The sequence below is a fragment of the Notechis scutatus genome, chromosome 1 (genome assembly GCF_049901735.1).
Source record: "Notechis scutatus isolate UNSWTSFEM ecotype Mainland chromosome 1, rNotScu1.2, whole genome shotgun sequence".
Classification (NCBI taxonomy): Eukaryota; Metazoa; Chordata; class Lepidosauria; order Squamata; family Elapidae; genus Notechis; species Notechis scutatus.
Window position 1 is genome coordinate 8209275 of NC_142009.1, and position 22230 is coordinate 8231504.

At 41.5% G+C, this 22230-nt stretch overlaps 1 protein-coding gene and 1 long non-coding RNA gene across 2 annotated transcripts in view; one reads left to right on the top strand and one right to left on the bottom strand.

Moving 5' to 3' along the window:
• The window catches only part of MED13 (mediator complex subunit 13), a 145418-nt gene that overhangs the window by 77159 nt on the left and 46029 nt on the right, over positions 1 to 22230 (bottom strand). Inside the window, 2 exon segments of the mRNA XM_026682742.2 lie at positions 87 to 284; positions 9893 to 10038. Of these exon segments, the coding sequence (XP_026538527.2) occupies positions 87 to 284; positions 9893 to 10038 (344 nt within the window).
• On the top strand, positions 12302 to 18570 carry LOC148132671 (uncharacterized). The gene is made up of 3 exons (XR_015746848.1): positions 12302 to 12542; positions 15375 to 15504; positions 18297 to 18570. It is a non-coding gene; the product is annotated as an uncharacterized LOC148132671 (long non-coding RNA).

A 22230-nucleotide genomic window follows, 5' to 3' on the forward strand; every position in this document is an offset into this window, starting at 1 on the left:
TTATAGTTTCTGGTCTGTGACTGTAACAAAAAAAAAAATTCAAATACAGGTTCACTTGTTTGGAAAACATTTGTAAAAGGCCATACCAACAAGGACCTCCACAGCAGCTAAAGAGTCATCTTCCCAATCCATCTCCTCCTGCTTTTCTTCCAGTCCCTCTTTCAAGTTGGACGTGATTGGATAGAACTGCTTCCATTCGCCAATCAGCTTCTTCGTAGCAGAGTCTGACAGCTTGAAGGACTGCCCTGTGAGTGTACCATTTAATCCAAATGGACTGAGGATAACTAGAAGTTAGAACGACAGAGAGAGAGAAAAGTATATCTCACATTAGAACGGCAATAATTAACCTCGGATCATGTGTCCAAAGACTGCTGATGGAATAATGATGGTTCTCTCCAATGAAAACTTCCTCAGGACGATCTCAACGAAATATCTATTTTTGGAGGCATGCCAAGCAGTATTTTCCCCCAAGGGCTGCATATAATTCTTATTAAAATGGCTTTCAGCAGCTAAAGTTGAGCATAGAAGAGAGGCTTAAGAGTGAACGTTGCCTTTTAGAATATTTATACAAAGGAGTAGCATTACCTACGCCTGCAAAAGAGGACAGGATAAAAATGTCAGTATAATTAGGTGATTGCAAAAGGTACTGGGTGTAGAGTCAGTTCTCTCTTTGATTAACGTCACCTCCTCGAAAACTGAACAGAGTTTGATAATAATGTAGGTCCTATCACCACTTTCCACAAGCCTTTTTTGGGGAATTCAGAGAATTAGAAACCTACAAATGTTAGACTGGTAGTCCCTGACTTACGACCACAACCGAGCCCAAACTTTCTGTTGCTAATTGAGACAGTTGTTAAGTGAGTTTGCCTCATTTTATGAACTTTCCTGCCACAGGTGTTAAGTATGAATCGGTTGCCAAGCACCTGAATTTTGATCACACGATCACGGGGATTCTGCAAAGTTCTTAACTGTGAAAAATGGTCGTAAGTCACTTTTTTTATTACCATTGTAACTTCGAACGGTCTCTAAATGAACAGCTGTAAATCGAGGATTATCTATACATGCTGTAAATGCCCAAATTGTGATCACATGACCATCAGGATTGTCTAATGGTCATAAGTACAAGGATCGATCATAAGTGCAAAGACTGGTCATAAGGCTTTTTTTTCCCAGTGCCATTGTAACTTTAAATGGTCACTAAATGAATGGTGGGTAGTCAAAGACTACTTGCCCTAATCTATCCTGTCTATTAGAAATATCACTTCCCCTGATCCCAAAAATTTTAAACATGGCTCACTTTGCTTTCATGAACATTTGGGTGTTTTTAAAAGTCAGTCTGAGTTTATTTGAAAATGCAGCTATAATTTGTAGGCAACAAATCATTATTTATGCAACTTTCCAAATTTCAGACAAAACAGAAAGAGACTGAAACATTTTTAATCCTAATATGCAAGGAAAGAATGGGATAAAGAAGACAAGTTTGTGTCTACTAGTTTTTAACTCCAAATCATGGTTTAATATTATTGATAATCACTTAACTCTGACAAGATCCGGAACTACTACAAAAAGTTAACATCTCAAGAATTAATAACTGAATGTCCTATTTGTATTAGAAGGAAAGCTCAGTTCAATAAAGAACTACTGATTACTGGCAATTTCAGGACAAGGACTTATTGTCCCTCATTAAAATGTATGTGTACTAAAACAGTATGTTATATGAGAATCATGTTCCATAACAACAGCTAGAAATTAATCCTTCTGAACATCTGAAACAGAAACTCACCGAAATAAATCAAGAATGGAAACAATATTCTGGTATACCACACAGTAATTTAAAATAGTTCTTTTTTAAAAAATTAAAAAAACAAGAACAATGTACTGAAGTCAATATTTCAGGATGCTATAAAGTTCAGAGTTTAATTTTTTTCATAAATGAAGGAGAGCCTAATAATAAAAGGATGGTCTCTGAAAGTACTGTACATTAACCAATATTGGGAAAGATATATTTCAATAGTTAGAACATTTAACGCAGATACAGTGGAAAAGTTGCTGAACACAGTTTTTTAACCTGAACACAGAAGAAACTGCTAAAATATGTTCAAAATCACTTCAGAAATAGACTGAGCCCCATTTACTGTCATCAAGAAGTTCTGGCTATTAATGTAAATTCCAACAGCAATATTCAAGATTCTCAACACAAACAAAAAAACATTATCATTTTACTTATTTTGTTTCATGTGGCCACTCCTCGTCCCATTAATGGTACTCTGGGGTGGCTAACAAAGACTTAGTATGAAGAGGCAGTTTGGTCTAGTCAGTTAAAGCACCAAGCTAGAAAGCAGGAGACAAAGGGAGTTCAGGTCCCATCTTAGCCATCAAAGCTCTCTGGGTGACCAGGAGATGGTGAGTTCTAGTCCCACTTTAGGCATGAAATCCGGCTGGGTGACTGGGCCAATCAGATACAGACAATCATAATTGACTAGGTAACCTCATCAGTGCTAGAAGGAATGGGGTTTGACCTCTCTATTTATATAAAATAAATATAGCACTCCCTACAGCACTGGTGATGTTACTTAGATGGGCAATGAAACGTCTGCAAGAAAACCAGCAAGCTCAGAGAGCACCAAGGGCCTCCCAGTTCAACTCTGAGCTACAAATATTCTCTTCTAGGGCTTTATAAGTAATAGCCAGCACCTTGAATTGTTCCTGGAAGGCAAATTGGGAGCCACTGAAATGGTGAGAGATATGCTAGACATCTCATGGATAAAGTCAACTCAGATTCCTTCCCAGTTGGACTCTGGCCTTGAGGCAGATTTGAGTGATACATGCCCTGGCTTGGTTATCTGGGCTGAATTTGACCCTGTTGGTCTTGAGGAAATGAACAGGGGCTCTAAATCTGGCTGAGAGAAGCGAGACATGATCAATCCAAATGTTGCACCTGGCTCACTGAGAAGCTTATGCATGTGAGCAAACAAGTTTATTTTATTCCCGTTGATTTAAAAGAAATGCATGTTCATGTTCTAGGCTTGAAATTATAGAATTTTGGACGGTGCATTGTTGGAAGAGATCCTGAACGATTCGATTGAAACAGACAGACTGTATGCTAAAGCAAGGTATACTGATCTGAAAATTATAAATGAAAGACAAGGGACTTCTGTTTGACAGTGAAAACGGGGTGAACAATTGTAGATTATACATTAATAGCCACAAAAAAAACTACAGCAAGAAGATGAATGTGTGTGCCTCAGGAGAAATATTTTCTTAAAGATAGGGAAATGATTATACATTCTGAAGCATGTCCAGCATTTTCTGGCCAAGTCTTACATTACTCACACGCTAGCTGTCTCTTAAGAATGCCAATGCAAAAAAAAAAAAAGCACCTTAATGCCCCATTTTCTTTCTTTATTCCACAGGTCACCAAGACTGCAACATTACCTGAAAAATTTCCCACAGTATTTAAGAATCCCATGGGATTTCCTAAATCTCTGGGTGATCCTTAATGGGGTACCCACCCACACAGAGGGAGGCACCTGTCGTAAGATCAAACTTCAGCAGATCACGAAAAGGTGTAATTGGTCTCCCACAACCAGTCACTTAATAGTGAAATCCAAACAAACCCAAAAGTCAAGGTGTGCTCCATGTTGATACAATACTAATTTAAGAAAGACACATCACTGCATGAAGTCCAGGAAATCATAAGCTGGCACTGTTAAAGACAGCTTCAAAATGAATGTGGAAAGTCTCCAGATACAGTGACTTGGGGTTTCCCAACACCAAACTTAGTAAAGTATCACGCTATGTCTGATCAGTGGGAAGCTGTTAATATAGCAGCATGGGTAGTTCCCCAAACTTGTCACTGATCCAATGCCAAATTGAAGATCCCCAAGTTTATATTTCTAGGTAACAAGAAGGTATTTATACAGATCACATTAATCTCACTCTCCTGCCCCTCAATTTGGAGTGGTGCTGCACTGAGATCACTAAAACATGAGCCACCGGTGTGCGGCAGCAGCCAAAAATAAGTAATACAATCCTTGGTTATATAAGCAGAGACACATAGAATCAAAATCACGTGAAGCATTAGTACTGCTCAATAAATCCTTAGTAAGACCACATCTCGAATACTACATCCAGATTTGGTCACCACATTACAAAAAAGATGCTGAGACTTTGGGGGGAAAGTGCAAAGAAGAGCAACTAAGATGATTAAGGGCTCGGGGACAAAAACATATAAAGAATGATTGCAGGAACGGAGTATGGCCAGTCTAGAGAAAAGGAGGACTAGTGGTGACATGATAGCAATCTTCCATTATCTCAGGGGTTGCCACAAAAAAGAGGGAGTCAAGCTATTCTCCAAAGCACCAGAAGGCAGGACAAGAAGCAACGGATGGAAACTCATCAAGGAGAGAAGCAACCTGGAATTAAGGAGAAATTTCCAAACAGTCAGGATAATTAACCAGGGGAACAGCTTGCCTTCAGATGCTGTGGGTGCTTCATCACTGGAGGTTTTAAACAAAAGACTGGACAAGCACCTATTTGAAATGGCATAGGGGTCTCCTGCTTGAGCATGGGGTTGGACTAGAAAACCTCCAAGGTCCCTTCCAGCTCTATTCTGATTGATTTGAGAAAGCAGAGAATTTGACACAACTGAATCAGCCCCAAATCACCTAGTTTGCCACTCAGGTCTCAACAACAGGGAGAGTGGCTGGATCTTTTTGTCCTTAAATGTTTAGTGCCTCCACATCTGCCACTGGTGATCACTTCAATTCTGGTTTCCTATTCTCCTCATCTTCCCACTCCAGGAACACCTTATACAAGTAATCCACATGGTGATCATAGAGACCCTGGGATACTGCAACTGTCATAAATAGATGCTGACTGTCAAGCATCCAAATTTTGATCACATGACCATGGGGTTCTGGAATGGTTGCAAGCGTAAGGATCAATCCTAAGTCCCTTTTTTCAGTAGCCTTGTAACTTTGAACTGTCACTAAACACATGGTTTATAAGTTGAGAAGTACCTGTATTCCAGCAGTGGGATGCTACCTGTTCCACCACCAGTTTGGTGATTGTGCACGCGCGCACCTGATGTGTGCGCGCAGCTTTCCCCACACCAGCTGAGGCCTGCAGGGCCAATCAGCTGAGAGGATAAAGAAGAGAAAAGGGGCAGGTGGGAAGGCCGATCCTGTGCTTTTCTCTTCTTTCTCCACTCAGCTGATAAAGTCATAGGTTTTTTTCCCCTCCTCTCTGCTGACCATCTGAGGCTTGTTTTACTACTGGCCGAACCGGTAGGAATTTTTGCTACCGGTTGGGGCCGAACTGGGCCAAAACGGTAGCATACCACTACTGCTGCACTCTCTCCAGTCTCCACACATACTTATCAAAAGGAGAAAGAAAAAGGCAAATAACAGGTAATTCTCAACTCACAACCACAAAGGACTCCAAAATTTCTGTTGTTCAGCCAAGAGTTCTTAAATGCATCTTGCCCCATTTTACAAACTTTCTTGCAGTTAAGTGAATCACTGATGTTGTTAAGGTAGTAACATGATTGTTAAGTGAATCCGGCTTCTCCATTGATTTTATTAATATTATTATTAAATTTTGTTTGACAAAATGTGACCAAATGACCCCGGCACACTGCAACTGTCCCAAATACATGCCGGTTGCCAAAGCATCTGAGTTTTGATCACATGGCCCTGGGGATGCGAAAAAGTGTGGAAAAGAGTCATAACTGCTTCCATCGCCGTTGTAACTTTGAATGGTCACTAAACAAATGGTTATAGGTCCAGGACTGCCTGTAGTAAGAAGCCTTATTCTTTAGCCAGTCTTGTTTCAAATCTAGACTTAGCACACAAACATTTTTGGTCGCCTAACTCAGGGGTGTCAAACTCAAGGTCTGCGGGCCAAATTCAGCCCTCAATGTGGTTGGATCTGGCTTGTGGGGCCGTCCTGGTCCACCCAATGCGAAGAGGAAATATCATCCCAGTCTTGCAAAGAGGAAAGATCAGGCCAGCGTGACGTCGTCCCGGTCTACCCAATGCAAAGAAGAAACACGCCAACGGTTTGGGGAATGGTGTCAAGCTGGCCACACCCACCCAGTTGGTCACACCCACCCCAACCCTGAGGTCAACCATAGCCCTGATGCGGCCCTCAATGAAATTGAGTTTGACACCCCTGCCTTAACGGGTGAATTTTGAAGAAAAACATGGAGTTGTTTCTTTTGATTATCCTGGTTCTCTCAATGAAATCACTGAGGGGGAGGGAGTTTTACAGGGAAACCAATACAGTGGTTTCATTCATTGGGGGTAGTGGGGGTTGGGCTAGGAGACCTCCAAGCACCCTTCCGACTCTGTTTTTCTGATGTTCATTTTATTTCTGCGTGCAAACCCGCTACAGTTACTGGGAGATTTCTGTTCACCTTCCGTGGGGGGTGGGGGTGTTTAGCCTTGTGGGATTCCACAGAATTCTATCCTCTTTCTCTTCCCTATTTATATTAAGTCAGCAGGGGTGGAGATCCAGTGATCCGCACTGCTGTGTCATCAGTATACGGATTACATTCTCTCTCTTTCCTACTGGAATGTGTAGGTGCTTGACAATTGCCTGGAGACAGTGGCAGGCTCAATGAGAGCCAAGGAATTCAAACTGTATCCCCAAACGACAAAAAAGTATTGAGCACAGGTTGCTTTCAGGCCTGGGGATTGGGACACTGGCCTATTCTGGATGAGGTAAGATGCCACAGGAAGTGCAGGTAGTCCCCGACTTACGACCACAATGGAGCCCAGGGCTGCCGTTGCTACGCGAGTTAAGTTGCTAAGTGAATTTTGCCTCATTTTATGATTTTTCTTGCCACAGTTGTTAAGTGAATCATTGCAGTTATTCCCGGTAACTTAGTAACAAGTGAATTTGGTTCTCCTCCCCCACCCCCACCCCCACCCCCCACCCCCGTTGGCTTTGCTGGTCAGAGGTTTGCAAAAAGTGATCACACGAGCCCTGGACACTGCAACCATCATAAATATGAGCCAGTTGCCGAGCTTTCGAATTTGGATCGCGTGACCATGGGGATGCTGCAATGGTCGTGAATGTGAAAAAACTTTGAAAGGTCACTAAATGAATGTTTGTAAGTCAAGGACTATCTATAACCAATGCATAGCTTAGGGTTTATCCTTTTGTTTCAATATGCAAGTAGCTTTGACCTACATCCACAATTGCAAGTGGAATTTTGGCCACTAAATGATGCAATCATTAATTGAGAGTCATTATCCGTCTAGACTCGGCTTCATGACCGTTTTTATTGCGGTCGTTAAGTTCAACCACTGTGTTGAATAAATCTGGCTTCCTGATCCAATTGATGCTGCTTGTCGAAAACCAGCCGAGAAGATGGCAAGTCACAACTGCGTGTCCACGGGACGCTTGTCAAGCACCTACACATTCCAGCTAGTCATCGAGGTGAGCTGATTGCCAAACACCCACATTGCGATCCAATGGCAGCAGAGGTGGTGCAGCAGCCGTATAACTTTGGGGACAGGAAAAAAATAACTTTTTCCCAAGGCTGTCATAACTTTCATTAAATGGATGGTCATAAGCCAAAGACTGCCAGTACAGTATTGCTACAAACCCAGCCAACCAGTCACAAAGAGGAGCCATGCCCACCTTTGACCGATTACATTACTTGCACCCTTAACTGAACTTAACTCAAGAAGAGACTGGACTGCCATTTGTCAGAAATGGTGTAGGGTCTCCGGCTTGGGCGGGGGGTTGGACTAGATGACCTATAAGGTCCCTTCCAACTCTGATTATTTGTTATCTGTTAACGGGCAAGCCTCAGTGAACAATGTCTAAATAACTTTGTGCAACACATTCCATGTAGAGCAGGGGTGTCAAACTCAAGGCCTGTGGGCCAGATCCGGCCTTATATCTGGCCCGCAGGCCGCCCTGGAAACAGTGAATGATCTGCCTGCACGGCCCAACTGAGCTCTGTTTTCACTGGTAGAGGCTTGCTGGAGGCCGTCGCAGCCGAAAACGGAGCTCGCTGGCAGAGCGCTCAGGCCGCTACAGGTGCCCCCGACACGAGTGACGTCAAGCTGGCCATGCCCCCCCAGCCCCCCCCGCCAGGTGAAACACAACCCTGATGTGGCCCTCAATGAAATCAAATTTGATACCCTTGATGTAGAGCTATATTAAGAAACTGTCTAGAAACTGCAAGTACTGTAGACCCAAGTTAAGCTAGTTAAGCTATACGGAGGGCAACACCAGTCTTGAAGGATAAACAGCTGTCAGGAAGCATCAAATTTCTGCCTATAACCTACGGGCCCCAATTTAATCTGTCTGACTTCAAACCTTTAAAAGACTGCTTCCCTCAATTCCATCTCAACTCCCCCCCCCCCCCCCCCAGCATTAAAATCAACTGATTGAACCCCCAGAAGTCAATTTGGGTTCATAACAGCAGGGCCAGCTTAATGACAGCACCACAATTATGAAATTCTTTGCTGAGGGAAGTACAGCTGGAGGGGTGGGAGATGGGTTTCCTTGGTGCTCTCTGAGCTTGGCTGTTTTCTTGCAAACATTTCATTACCGAACTAGGTAACATCATCAGTTTGCAAACCCCACTCCCTTTCTAGCACTGATGATTTAATCTAGTTGGGTAATGAAACATCTGCAAGAAAACAGCCAAGCTCAGAGAGCACCAAGGACCCCCACGGTCCTTCCTGCTCCTGCTCCTCCTCCTCCTGTCTGCAATCATTTTTAGCACTGATGATGTTACCTAGTTGGGTAATAAAATGTCTGCAAGAAAACAACCAAGCTCAAAGACCACCCAGGACCCCTCATTTCAACCCTCAGCTACAAAGATTCTCCTTTGTAAGTACAACTAGTCCCGTGATGGCGAACCTGTGGCACACGTGCCACAAGTGGCACGCAGAGCCATTTGTACCGGCACGTGAGCTGCAGGCAAACTTACCTCACTGTGCATGTGCGCGCCTCACAGCTGATTTTTTGGGGGTTGGTTTGAAGCCTTTTTCGGCCTCCCAGAGGCTTGGAAAAAGCCTCTGTGAGGCTTTTCAAGACGAATTATAGGCCCATTTCGTCATTTCCTGTAATACTGGAAGTGACGAAATGGGCCTATAATTCGGCCTGAAAAGCCTTGCAGAGGCTTTTTCAAAGCATCTGGGAGGCCAAAAAAGGCCTCAAACCAGCCAAAAAATCAGCTGTGAGGCGCAGTGCAAGTAAGGGGGTGGCAGGGGGATTGCGCACACATGCGCAGGGGGCTTGGGCATGCATTGCATTCTGGGTGCTGGCATGCAAGTGTGTGTGCGCTGGCGCAGGTGCAATTTTTGGCACAGGAGCCCCAAAAGGTTAGCCACCACTAAACTAGTCCTAAGGTGTCTTCTTTTAGGCAACTGTTAAAGAAAACCTTGTTCAGAGAGATGCTTGTATGCTATCAATTTTCAAGGACCTGCAATTTTTAGACCCTATCCAGATTATTATTCTTTTTACAATGACTTTTTTTTAAAGAATTATTCGTTTTATTTCAGGATTTATTTCAGATTTTTATTACTTTACCTCCAAAACAAAAACAAGACATCATCCTATTGTAGGATGTGTTAAATACGAAGCATCTTAATAAACTTAACCCGCAGCCAGCACACTTAGTCCCAAACCACTGTCATCTGCTTAATTTTATTATGATGGATGTTTTCTCTGACAAAATGGGGAAAAAAATTAAGCACAAATCAAATAAATCACTGACGTCCATATGGGAAAAACAATCTGAAACTCATCAGGTGTTTTCCCAGTGTGTGATCATCTCTTGTGTTCCCCCCTCCCCCCACACACAATATTTAAAGCTTGGAAAACAGAAGGATTCCATTTTTGTAGTCAGGCAAACGAACCCTACCTTGGAAAGGACTGTTTGACTGCTGGGCGAGGGTGAGGTGTTCTTCACTCAGGAAGTACACAGGTTGATGCTGGTTTATTTCCACACTGGTGCAAACGTTGCTGTCCCCGTGCAAGAAGAAGGTGAACGAGCAAGACAAGTGTTCACTGGAGAAGAAACAGAAGACAATAAAGTTAATTAGCCCCTAGGGTCTAGGGACATGCTAAGAAGGTCGCTGGCCAATGTTTAAAAAAGGGGGGCGCCTCTTAAAAAAATTAGAAACCTGACCCAAAGCACCCATTATGTGTAAGTTGAGAGCAGAATCTTAAAGAGGCTACCAATTAGTTGGCCTCCATTTAACAAATCACAGTCTAAAGTGGCTGATCAGAAACTATAGTACAGGTAGTCCTCAATTTACAGCAGTACGATTAGTGACCTTTCCAAGTTACGACGGCACTGAAAAACCTGGCTTATGACTGTTTTTCCACACTTATGACTGTTGCAGTATCCCCGTGGTCACATGATCAAAATTCAGACGCTTGGCAACTGTGACTCATATTTACTTTAAAATGTTTTAATTAGATTATAGAGTTAAATACAAAAATACATAAGCAAACGGGGTGGGGGGTGGGGGGCATGTGGAGAAAGGGAAAGGCAACTGACTCATATTTACGACAGTTGCAGTGTTCCAGAGTCAGGTGATCCCCTTTTGCCACCTTCTGACAAGCAAAGTCAGTGGGGAAGTTAGATTCCCTTAACAACCATATAACTAATTTAATAACTGCAGTGATTCACTTAACATCTGTGATAAGAGAAACCGTAAAGAGGGGCACAACTCACTTAACAAACATTTCACTTAGCAACAGAAATTTTGAGCTCAATTATGGTTGTAAGTCGAGGACTACCTGTACAGCAATAATAAGATTTGGGGACCCACTCTGGTAGCAGTATTAAACCTTGTACTGCCAGTGTAGGTATTAAGATTTTTGTTTTTAAGCGATACGGGTAGTCCTTGATTTGTGACCCCAATAGAGCCCGAAGTTTCTGTTCCTAAACAGGGCTTTTGCTAAGCGAGTTTTGCCCCATTTTACGAATTTTCTTGTCATCGTTGTTAAATGGATTGCTGCAGTTGTGAAGTCAGTAGCATGGTTGTTACAGAATCTTGGTTCCTCCCCACCCCCCATTGACTTTGCAGGTCACAAAAGGAGACCCCACGACTCCTGCACACTGCAACCGCCATAAATATATGCCAAGTGTCTGAATGTTGATCACGTGACCCTGGGGATGCTGCAACGGTCGTGTGAAAAACGGTCACAAGTCACTTTTTTCAGTGATATTGTAACTTGGAACGTTCACTAAAGGAATGGTTGTAAGTCCTTGATTGTCAGAACCTGGTGTAAGATAACACAAAAAGGACTCCGATCCTGCCTGGACTTGCACATTGCTCCTCCACATTAATGCAACCACTACATTTTTAAAAGTACATTTAACATTGTCATCAAAGCAGGAGATCAGGACTTTATTTCTTTTCCAAAACTCATTTGATTCAAAACAAAAATCCAGTCTGGAATACGGTACAAAGGGAGAATAGCAAAATGAATGTAAATAAACTGCGTAGAATAAGTTAGGATCTCCGGTATCTTGCAGGACCCACATCTTTCACCAAATTATTTTTCAGCAACATTTGAAGAAACATACTTGCTTTCAGATCTAAATAGTCTGAAGTTGCAATTGAGAAAAAGAATCTGGCTATCTAAATTGGCAAGTCTGTCTTTAGATTCAAAATACTATGAGATCAGAGTAACATTAACAAAAGAGGGGCCCTCCAAAAAAAAAAAAAGCAAAAAAAAACACCCTAAAACACTTAAGGGAAAATATATTTGGAAGGACTGTTTAAAATTAATTTGTAATCCATGATCTTTAATTACTAATGAGTATTTCAGAAAACAAAACAAAACAAAAAAAACTACACCATGGAAACATTCTCTCTCTCTCTTTCAATTAAATTGCAAGTAAATTAACAATAGCGATGCTTGATGTTATTTTGGCAATCCTCAAACGTAAGCCCAGGAACTAACTTTTCCCCTGTTGTTCCAAGGGAAACAGAAGCACTGAAAACCAGGGCTTAATGTTGTGGTTCCCAAATTGTGACACCACAACAAACCCATGGGGCACAGTGGGATTATCTTACTATGTAATAAACAAAGCAGTCAGTGACATCACTGCAGCACCCTAAGGCATCACTGCACACAGTTTGACAACCATTAGTGCCGCGATGGCGAGCCTATGACATGTGTGCCAGAAGTAGCACGCAGAGCCATCTCTCCGGGCACGCCAGCCATCACCCGTCACTCTTCTGGTTTCCGGTGCACGCATGCGGGCTGGCCAGCTGGTTTTCGTGTACATATGCGCACCAGGAATCAGAAGCTCAGCTTCCTGGTGCATACACGCATGCTGGGAAACTGCTCTTCCAGTTTCCGGCACTCCCACGTGCTAGGGAGCTTCTCTTCTAATTTCTGGTGCTCCCCCCTCCCACCCCACGCACATGCACTCCCATTTCAGCACTCAGTGTCGAAAAGATTTGCCAACACTGCACTAGTGGCACCGCCAACTAAGACCTGTGAACCAAGTTTGAAACCTCAGACAATGTACGAAGCTCGACCAAATGCAGGTGGGTATTATTCAGTCACTAAATCCTGTCCAACTCTTTGTGATGGTTTCATTACTAAAGTAGTTAACACTCAAGCACTCATGATGTTACCTAGTTTGGGTAATGAAACATATGCAAGAAAACCACCAAGCTCAGAGAGGACCAAGGGTCCCACAGAGGTCCTGCCTCTGTGCCACCACATTTGGTGCTCCTTCCTCTCCTTTTTAACAACTACATGAGGCTTCTAGCTGCCTGGGGTGAGGGACTAGCAGTAGGCCGGTGATATCCAATTACGTATCTCCACCTCTGGCGACTGAAGTGATGCCATACGTGAATTATTCCAGTGTCCAGAATAGCTTTGGGTCCACCAGTTCCAGGCTAGATGGGGTTGCCTCTATGGGTAGGTTACACAGTGAAATGGAGAGAGAAAGGGAACTAAGATTGGCAAGAAATTTGTTTATTGGATTTAGAAAGTGCCCGTCTCCCTCACAGTGGGAGTCTGGGCAATGTACAAGTGAAATAAGAACGCTGTAGTAAAATTATATTAAGTGGCAGAAATGCAAGTGGCCCCCATTATTCATAGAGTTCCATTCCAACCGACCACAGTGGTCAGTGCAATCATGGATAAAAAGACCTCCAGTGTATGGCAACTGACGAAAAAGTTCTGCAAATAGCAATCAGCTGGTGTCTAGGCAGAATTTCAGAGCTGGATAAGCTAAATTAAGTGGGTTGGCTGACCAAGCTGAATTAACTTTTTCAGAGCTGGATTGGCTATATTAACCTAGTTATTATGCAGGTAGACCTCAACTTAGGACCACAACTGAGCCCCAAATTACTAAGTGAGATAGCTGTTCAGAGAATTTTGCCCATTTTACAACCTTTCGTTCCCGTAGTTGTTAAGCAAATCATTGCAATTGTTAAGTTAGTCGTGCGATTGTTAAGTGAATCTGGCTTCCCGATTGACTTAGGTTGCAAAAGGTGATGGCATGACCCTGGGGCACCGCAACCATCATAAATATGAGCCAATTGCCAAGCGTCTGAATTTTGATCATGTGACCATGAGGATGCTACAACGGTGGTGTAAAAACCAGTCGTAAGTCACTTTTTCCAGTGCCATTGTAACTTTGAATGGTCACTAAATGAACTGTTTTAAGTCAAGGAATATCTGTAGTTTTACTCAGTGATGATGGATGGATGGATGGAAGGATGGGCTGACTATTGTTTTTATTTTTATTTTTATGGTGTACATCAACAGAGTCACTGGATTGAGATGGGCAATTATAGAAATTAATTGTAGCTGTGTGTTAAGCGGTTGGGGCCTGGGATGGCACTATTGGTGTAGATGTGGGGATTAAGTAGAGTTGCTGCCCTGGGGTGGGGAACTATGGCCCTTTAATGACTTGTGGACTTGTGTGAGTTGAACCTTAAGTAAGTTCAAAATGTTACAGAGACCAAAACCACATACCAAAAATCTGGATATATAAACACTTTTCTGCAAAAATGTGTCTGCAATTATCATCCATAAATATACAAAACTGCATGCGATAAGGCTGAGGGATAACAAGGGCCATCAATATAAAGGTAAATACCATGTCAAAACTATTTTCTAAATTTAAAAAAAGGTTTATTACTATAATTTATATATTCCCCAGGAGCTATTCCCTGACTAAATTGCTTTGCCAATGTACCCAATGAGAACTAAGTTTATTTTAATAATCAGGTGGAACACTTTATTCAAATTAAAAACAGCCTAAAATATTAAAAATATATTCAAGAATGGATAAGAAGCAGCAGGTTCATACCAATACTTCATATAAGGGGTGTCCAACCTTGGCAACTTTAAGACTTATGGACTTCAATTCCTAGAATTCCTCAGCCAGCATTCTGGGAGTTGAAGTCCACAGATCTTAAAGTTGCCCAGGTTGAACACCCATGCTGTAGATAGTTGTCTGTTCTGTCCATATTTGTATGTAGACAACTACACAATCTGAAGCAAATTCTCACAAATTTTCTTGAAACAATAGAATACAAGAGCCAGATCCTTCTCCTACTCAGAGACAGAACAGAACAGAACAGAATAGAATAGGAGATAGAATAGAATAGAACAGAATAGAATAGAATAGGAGATAGAATAGAATAGGAGATAGAATAGAATAGAATACCTTTATTGTCATTACATTCCACGAATACAATGAAATTTGAAAGCTACTCCAGCACAGTGCCCCAAATACCACATCACAATCATACTACAGAGATAATAATAATAATAATAATAATAATAATAATAATAATAATAATAATAATAATAATAATAATAATAATAATAATAATAATAATAAATCACAAATGCACTGTTTGATTCAAGACAATTACTGCCTTGGAAAAGAAACTGTTTCTCAATCTATTAGTCCTCATTTTAAGACACCTATAACGCCTCCCTGATGGTAACAGTTCGAAATATGAATGTCCAGGATGAGAATGGTCTGTGGAGATAGGGAACTATGGTCTGTTTGACTCATAGACTTCAACTCCCCGAATTCCTGAGCCGTTCTGGAAGCTGAAGTCCACAACTCATAACAATGCCATAGCTCCCCACCCCTGGCCTAGCTACTTCATCCCTACATCTATAACAATATTGCAATCCCAGGTCCCAATCACTTAGCATACAGCTACAGGCACTTTCACATTAACTCCATCTGAGGTGATACTTGCCATCATCTGCCAGCAGTGACACCCTAGATTCTATGTAGGACAAACATACCAGATGTTGCGCAAAACCATTAACCACGGTGTGAGTTCGGCGTCAGGATTCAAAATAAGAACAAAGTTAAAGCAGCATTTTTAATCTCCTAGGACATTTCAACACAGATCTCCGAATGGCAGTTTTGGAAGAAAGGAACTTTGGCAGCACAACTGAATGAGAAACCTCTGAGCTTACATATCAAAGAGGTTTCAGGCCATCTCAGAAGGATTTTGCAACACAGTGAGTTCTTAATACTTTGCAATTGCTAACTGATAACGTGCTCCTGTAGCAGTCAAACCACTCTGTGCATCTAATGAAGTGAACACCAGTTCATGAAAACCTCATGCCTTGAATAAAATAATCTCAAAAAATGCTACCAGATTTTCTGAATCTTGGCTATCAAGACTAGCACAGTGTTTTCAACCTTGGCAAGTTTAAGATAGATGGACTTCAACAGAGGAGAATATGTTCAGTGTTGAAATGAAGGGTCCTTGGTGTTCTCTGGGCTTGGTTGTTGGGTTCATTACCCAAACTAGGTAACACAATGAGAGCTGATGAACTTCAACTCCCAGGATTCCCTAGGCAACCACAGCACCAATTCGAAACTTGGCAAAGTTGAGAAACACTGGCCTAATAGGACTCTCCTCCTACAACAGTTCCCTAACCAAGCTGATTAACCTGGCACATGTTTATAAACACCTTGTCACTTGCATTTTAAGCGTCTATCCAAGATGTTTCAAGAACACGCTGAGACATTGCTGCCATGCTTACAAAAGAAAAACCCCCGAGTGAGTTAAAGTTGGTATTAAATGATAAGACAAATCAAAGACAGACAACGGATTTGTGTCTATGTTCTTCTCACCGTATTTCAACGAACGGCATAAATGCTGTATAAAGCTGGCAGTGTTAACACCCAAAAGCATGGAAGAAAAACCAAGTCTTCACGAGAAAGTAAAAACAATTTTCACCCACTCTCAAATGATGGAAGCATTGCACATGTAAAGATAGTAAAGATCCAATAGAAGCTAAAAGGTTCTTTTGTCTCCCTAAAAGAATCCTTGACTTACAGCCACAGTTAAGTCCAAAATTTCTGTTACTAAGCAAGACAATGGTTAAGTGAGTTTTACTCCACTTCATGACCTTTCTTGCCAGAGATGTTAAGTGAATCGCTGCTTCTATTAAGTTAGTAACACGGTTGTTAAGCGAATCCGGCATCAGCGTTGACTTTGCTTGTCAGAAGGTCACAAGAGGGGGTTAGCCAGATTCACTTAACAACTATACAACTAACTTAATAACTGCAGTGATTCACTTAACAACTGTGGCAAGAAATGCCATAATATGGGGCAAAACTCACTTAACTATCTTGCTTAGCAACAGAAAATTTGGGCTCAGTTGTGATAGTAAATCGAGGGGTACCCATATTTTACTTTTTCTGTGCCTGTCAATTAATTTACCTTTACCATTAAGGCAATGCTGATCTTCAAAAAAAAACAAAAAACAAAAAACAAATGAAGCCATTATACAGTGCAAGATTTTGTGTCCTGATGTCGGGGTCAGTCTGTGCTAGATCTTTAAGCATTAGTTCAGAAACAGATTCAGCCTTCATTTTAAACTGGCTATGAGCCAGTTTGAAGCAGCTGTAGTGTAGCTTACAGACAAATGAAAATAGACCAGATCTTGTGGCAGGGACAAATTTCTCTGCATAGAAACAAGAAAATCAGAAGTCAAGTAATTGGCAATGAGGTTTTAACCATTTTGGCCATTTGCTTTTGTACAAGAAGGTACTTGGGAAAATTACAGCCAAATTGTTATTGAAGAAACAATACAGAAAAGCCCTAGATAATTAAAAGTAAAATAAGCTTAATCATTTTGTAACTGAGATGTTATTAAGCAATTTTACTGTTTAAAAACATTACATTGAAATTGGAATTTGAAACTCTGCCAGTCCATAACAAGGCCCTCTCTGACATTTTTAAACAATTCCACAAAAGAGAAGAGCAACAAAAAAGGCCTCTTCCAAAGCTTGTATCTCTCGTTCTGGATTTTGATGGCCTTTTGGGGACTACTGCCTCAGCAATGTTTACTTCATTTATTCTAGGCTTCCATCGAAGTGTGGCAAACTCTTTCTGCTTCTCTATGCAAAACACAGTTTAACAAGTTACTTTTAAAGTGAAACTTGTTTTTGCAGTCAGAAAAAGAAAAGAAGCATCCTTGGTAGATTTCACAAAAAGCATATTTTTGTCCAATTTTAAGTCAATAAAATTTCTGGAGTTCCAATATCTTGGGATCCCAAAGGTACTGTTTCAAGAAGCCCGGGTTCGAATCCCAGAAGGGTATGGCTGGCTGATGAGAACTAAATAGCTTAAAATAGATCTATACTTAGTCTCCCTTTATTTCTTTGTTGGGAAACATAAATTCAACCCTGGACTTTCTGGTTTTTCTTTGAAAACGTTTTGTTTCATTCTTCAGCATTTATTACAAAATTTATAGACTATAAGAAGAAATATTATGCTGTGGTTTTGCCACACAGGAATCAGACTGAAGAATTCAACAACTGGAGGAGTCTAGATTTTTTTTTTCTGAATAATTAAGTTTCTTCAGGAAATTTTTACTCTTCTAGGGGAAAGAGCTCATCTGATTACAAGGAAAAACCATAAACGGTCTTCATTCCCTATGGTTAACTTGAATGGAAAAGGAATTGATCCCTGAAAGTAATTTAAGTGAGCTCTCAAAATAATGAAATTACACAGTATGTTATATTTCTTACTTGACTGCTAGAGAAAAACAATTATATGCTCATGCAAACTGAACACTCAATTGCAGGGTTTGATGGGATTCACGAATTATGTTCTTGCCCATGCCTGCTCAAATTCTGTTTACTGAAATTAATCACTTTTTTTTAATTAGTTAAAAGATTGCCGGCCTTCATGAAGCGCAGTCTTTATTTGATTGACTCAAAAAACAAAATAGACGACTTAATCTGGCCTTTGTAAAAGAACATTTTAACCAATTAACTTTCTTTTGTTATCCAGACACACAACAAAAGACCTTGCCTAGATAAATCATACTGAGATTCAAACAAGGCTTTATCAAGAGTCAAAGAATTCCTGAATCTTGACATTTGTATGGAATAATCAATATGACATCAATCAGTAAGAAAGATGGAATAATAGACAATCCTTCTCGGATAGCCTCGCAATCCAGGCCATGGACTATTTGTCACTTAGAGTACAGGTAGTCCTCAAATTACAACAGTTCATTTAGTGACCATTAAAAGTTACAAAATCATTGAAAAAAGTTATTGTTTTTCACAGTTAACCACCTTTGCAGCATCCCCATGATCATGAGATCAAAATTCAAGACGCTGGGCAATTGACTCACACTTATGATGGTTGCTGTGTCCCAAGGTCATGTGATCAATTTTTGTGACCTTCTGACAAACATAGGGAAGCCAGATTCACTTAACAACCATGGCAACAACAGTTGTAAAATGGGGCAAAACTCAACAGATGTCTCACTTAACAACAGAAATCTTGTGCTCAATTGTGGTCGTAAAAAAATGTTTTACACAGAAGAGCTCTTAAAGTCAGGTCAGAAAGTGAAACAGTTGTTAAGTGAATTTTACCTCATTTTATGACCTTATTTGCCACAGTTGCTAACTGAATCTGGCTTCCCCACTGACTTTGCTTGTCAGAAGGTCACAAAAGGTGATTGCATGATCCCAGGATGACACTACAACTATCATAAATATGAATCAGTTGCCAAGCATCTAAATTTTGATCATGTGGCCATCAGGTTGCTATAATCATCATTAAGTGTGAAAAATGGTCATAAGTCACTTTTTGGGGGGGCTGCTGTAACTTTGAACGGTCACTAAATGAACTGGTTATAAGTCCTCTACTTATAACCGTTTGTTCAGCAACTGTTTGAAATTACATTGCTGAAAAAAAGTGCCTTATGGCCAGTTCTTGCTCTTAAAACTGTCACCAATGGGGCAGCAACAAACTCAAGATAGTGGTAATGAGTAATTGAGACCCTCATAGGCGCCATGAGAGACAAGGAAGAGAGTGTGGCATACAGCCAATGATGTCACCATTCATGACAGATGCTGTCATTGGCTGGATGTCATTTGAGCACATACTACTCCAATACAATTTTGGAAAGAGTGCCCAGAACTGCAACTGGCTTTGGCAGAGTCAGCCAAAAGCACGTACGCACACACAAATCAGAAAGTCCCGTCAACTTTAGCTTTTTTTCAAACTGTCTTTCACAGCTACTTGTATGTTTTATTATTAGAAAGCAGCATGGCTAAAAGCAAACGGTTGCAGGAATTGGGTATGTCTAATTTAATGAAAAGCTGGACTAGGGGTAACATGATAGCAGTCTTCCAATATTTGAGGGGCTGCCACAAAGAAGAGGAAGTCAAGCTATTCTCCAAAGCAACAAGAGTGCAGGACAAGCAGCAACAGATGGAAACTAATCAAGGAGAGAAGCAACTTAGAAGTAATTTCCTGACAAGTGAGAACAATTAATCAGTGGAACGGTTTCCCTCCAGAAGTTGTGGGTGCTTCATCACTGGAGGCTTTCAAGAAGAGACTGGATAACCATTTGTCTGAAATGGTATAGGGTTTCCTGCCTGAGCAAGGGGTTGGACTAGAAGACCTCCAAGTTCCCTTCCAACTCTGTTATTTTGTTATTCTGCCTTCCAACTCTGGTTTAAAGAGTTCAGTTTATTTAACCATATGCAAAATTGGCAAACTCATCTTATATGACAATCCAATTCCGTACAGATGAACGAGTGTTTTAGATGAATACAGGTAGTCCTCAAATTACAACAGTTCATTTAGTGAATAGTCAAAGTTACAATGGTGCTGGAAAAAATGACTTATGCATTATCTTTCACACTTATGACCATTGGAGTGTCCCCATGGGGACATGATTTACATTTGGATTCCTTGACAACTGACTCACATTTATGACAGTTGCAGTATCCCAGAGTCACGTGATCCTCTTTTGCGACTGTCTGACAAGCAAAGTCAATGAGGAAGCCAGATTCACTTAACAACTGTGGCAAGAAAGGTCATACAATGAGGCAAAATTCACTTAACAACTGTCTCACTTAGCAACATAATTTTTGGGCTCAATTGTGATCGTAAATTGAGGACTACCTGTACATTCCCTCTCTTCACGTACAATATATTGAGCATGCCTAGAGCCTAAAAACAATTTAAGAGAAGACTTAAAAAACCAGACTCCTAAAAGTGACCAATGTTTGCTGAGTAATTGATTTTTTCCAAATGTGTGAGGACGGATTCAAATAATAGATTTTAGAGTATTCAAATTATGTTATTATTCTTGTGTGCCTAATCTGGCTTTGTGTGTGTGTGTGTCAGCAGTTTGTGAGGTAAAACTTATGAGGGTATCTGAGGAACCGCCTTATCCCGATGGGATTAGTTCACTTGTTTCTTAGCAGAAAGGGCCTGCTTTGGATCCCATCAGCCAAACAATTTTGGCTGGCAGGTGTCATGCCCCCATTGGAGCTTGAATATGTGGGGGAAGATGAGCTAGAACTGGAGTTGACAGAAATCAAGAGGGCGGCTTTGTTGGCTTGAGAAGGACATGGGGAAGAACAGGGCCAGTCAGGCCAGGACTTTTCAGGATTGGGATGGCTTGTAAGCAAGGAGTAAGTGAGGGCAGGATGACCAAGAGAGGCTAAGCAATGAACCTGAGAGACAGAGCTCAGGGTATGAGTAAGGACCACCCCCTCCTGATCCTCGAGCACGGAGAATGGAGAGAAGGCGAGAACAGCGCAGACTGAGCCAGTTCCTCGGGAGGAGAGCGCCTCACCCCTCTTCACAAGGCACACCTGGGAACTGAGATTTAAGGAGCCACTGTGGGGAGGGGCATTTGTCAGTTCCTGAAGTGTTGAGTGCCGACATTTGAACTTCCCAAGAGTCTTTGCATTCTTTCTGGTTTTCTGGACTAATTACCTGGATCCTTTGCTTCCTGAACTCCTTGATTTGCCCTGCTGGATTTATTGATGTGCAGTTGTGGTGTTCACAGCATTGGGCTGGACTATTTGCAGCCAGAGGCTTGCTTGAGGTGTATGTGTGTGTTTGTCATCACTTTGCTCTGGGGCTTGCCAGAAATGTGGGAGTGTTTGGGCAAATTTGGAGCAATAAAGGGGCAATTTGAACTGCCAGCTGCCTGTGTTACCTCTGTACTGTGTTGCAGGTCATCACAGTAGGGTCCAGGAGAAGTGCATTTTCGGCTGTGGTCTCAGTCCTCTGCAATATTCTTCCATCAAAGCTGAGAGCCTCCCTCACCCTTCTGGCTTCTAGAAGAGCTTAAAAACTTGTTCTGCTGCTTGGCCTCCCCCTCCTCCTCCAACAGAGGCCGATTAATGGGGGAGGCTGATGGGTAAGAGAAGATTCTCACCTCAAGGCTGCCCATCATTTACGTTTCTAATTTTTGACTTTTTATTCTAATGTTAATTGTTTTTAGCACTTTTTAACTGTTTGGTTTCTTGTAAGGAGGCACAATGTCTCAGCAAATTCAGACCCTGAATTTGTCAGCTGGAGAGGCCCGAGCTCCACACAACAGGGTGAGCTCCCATTACTTGAGCCATGTCCCAGCCACCTATCAGTTCGAAAGCTTGCAAAGCAAGTATATTAATAGGTACCACTTTAGTGGAAATGGTAACAGCGTTCCCTGCACTTCAGCGTATAGTCATGCTGGCCTCATGACCACAGAAATTATGCAATGTGCATGATATTGGTACTTAATAAAAGTATACTGCTTTACCTTTTATTTTCTTACTAGCTTGATACCCATGCTTCGCTACAAAACTATGTGGTCGGGCTTAGTTTTGGGGGAAGAAAATTCTGGCTCTGCCTACCTGCCTCCTGTCAATATGTGAGAGTGTTGAGGGCTGTTTGGAAACTGAAACAGTATTTGCTTTGTGAG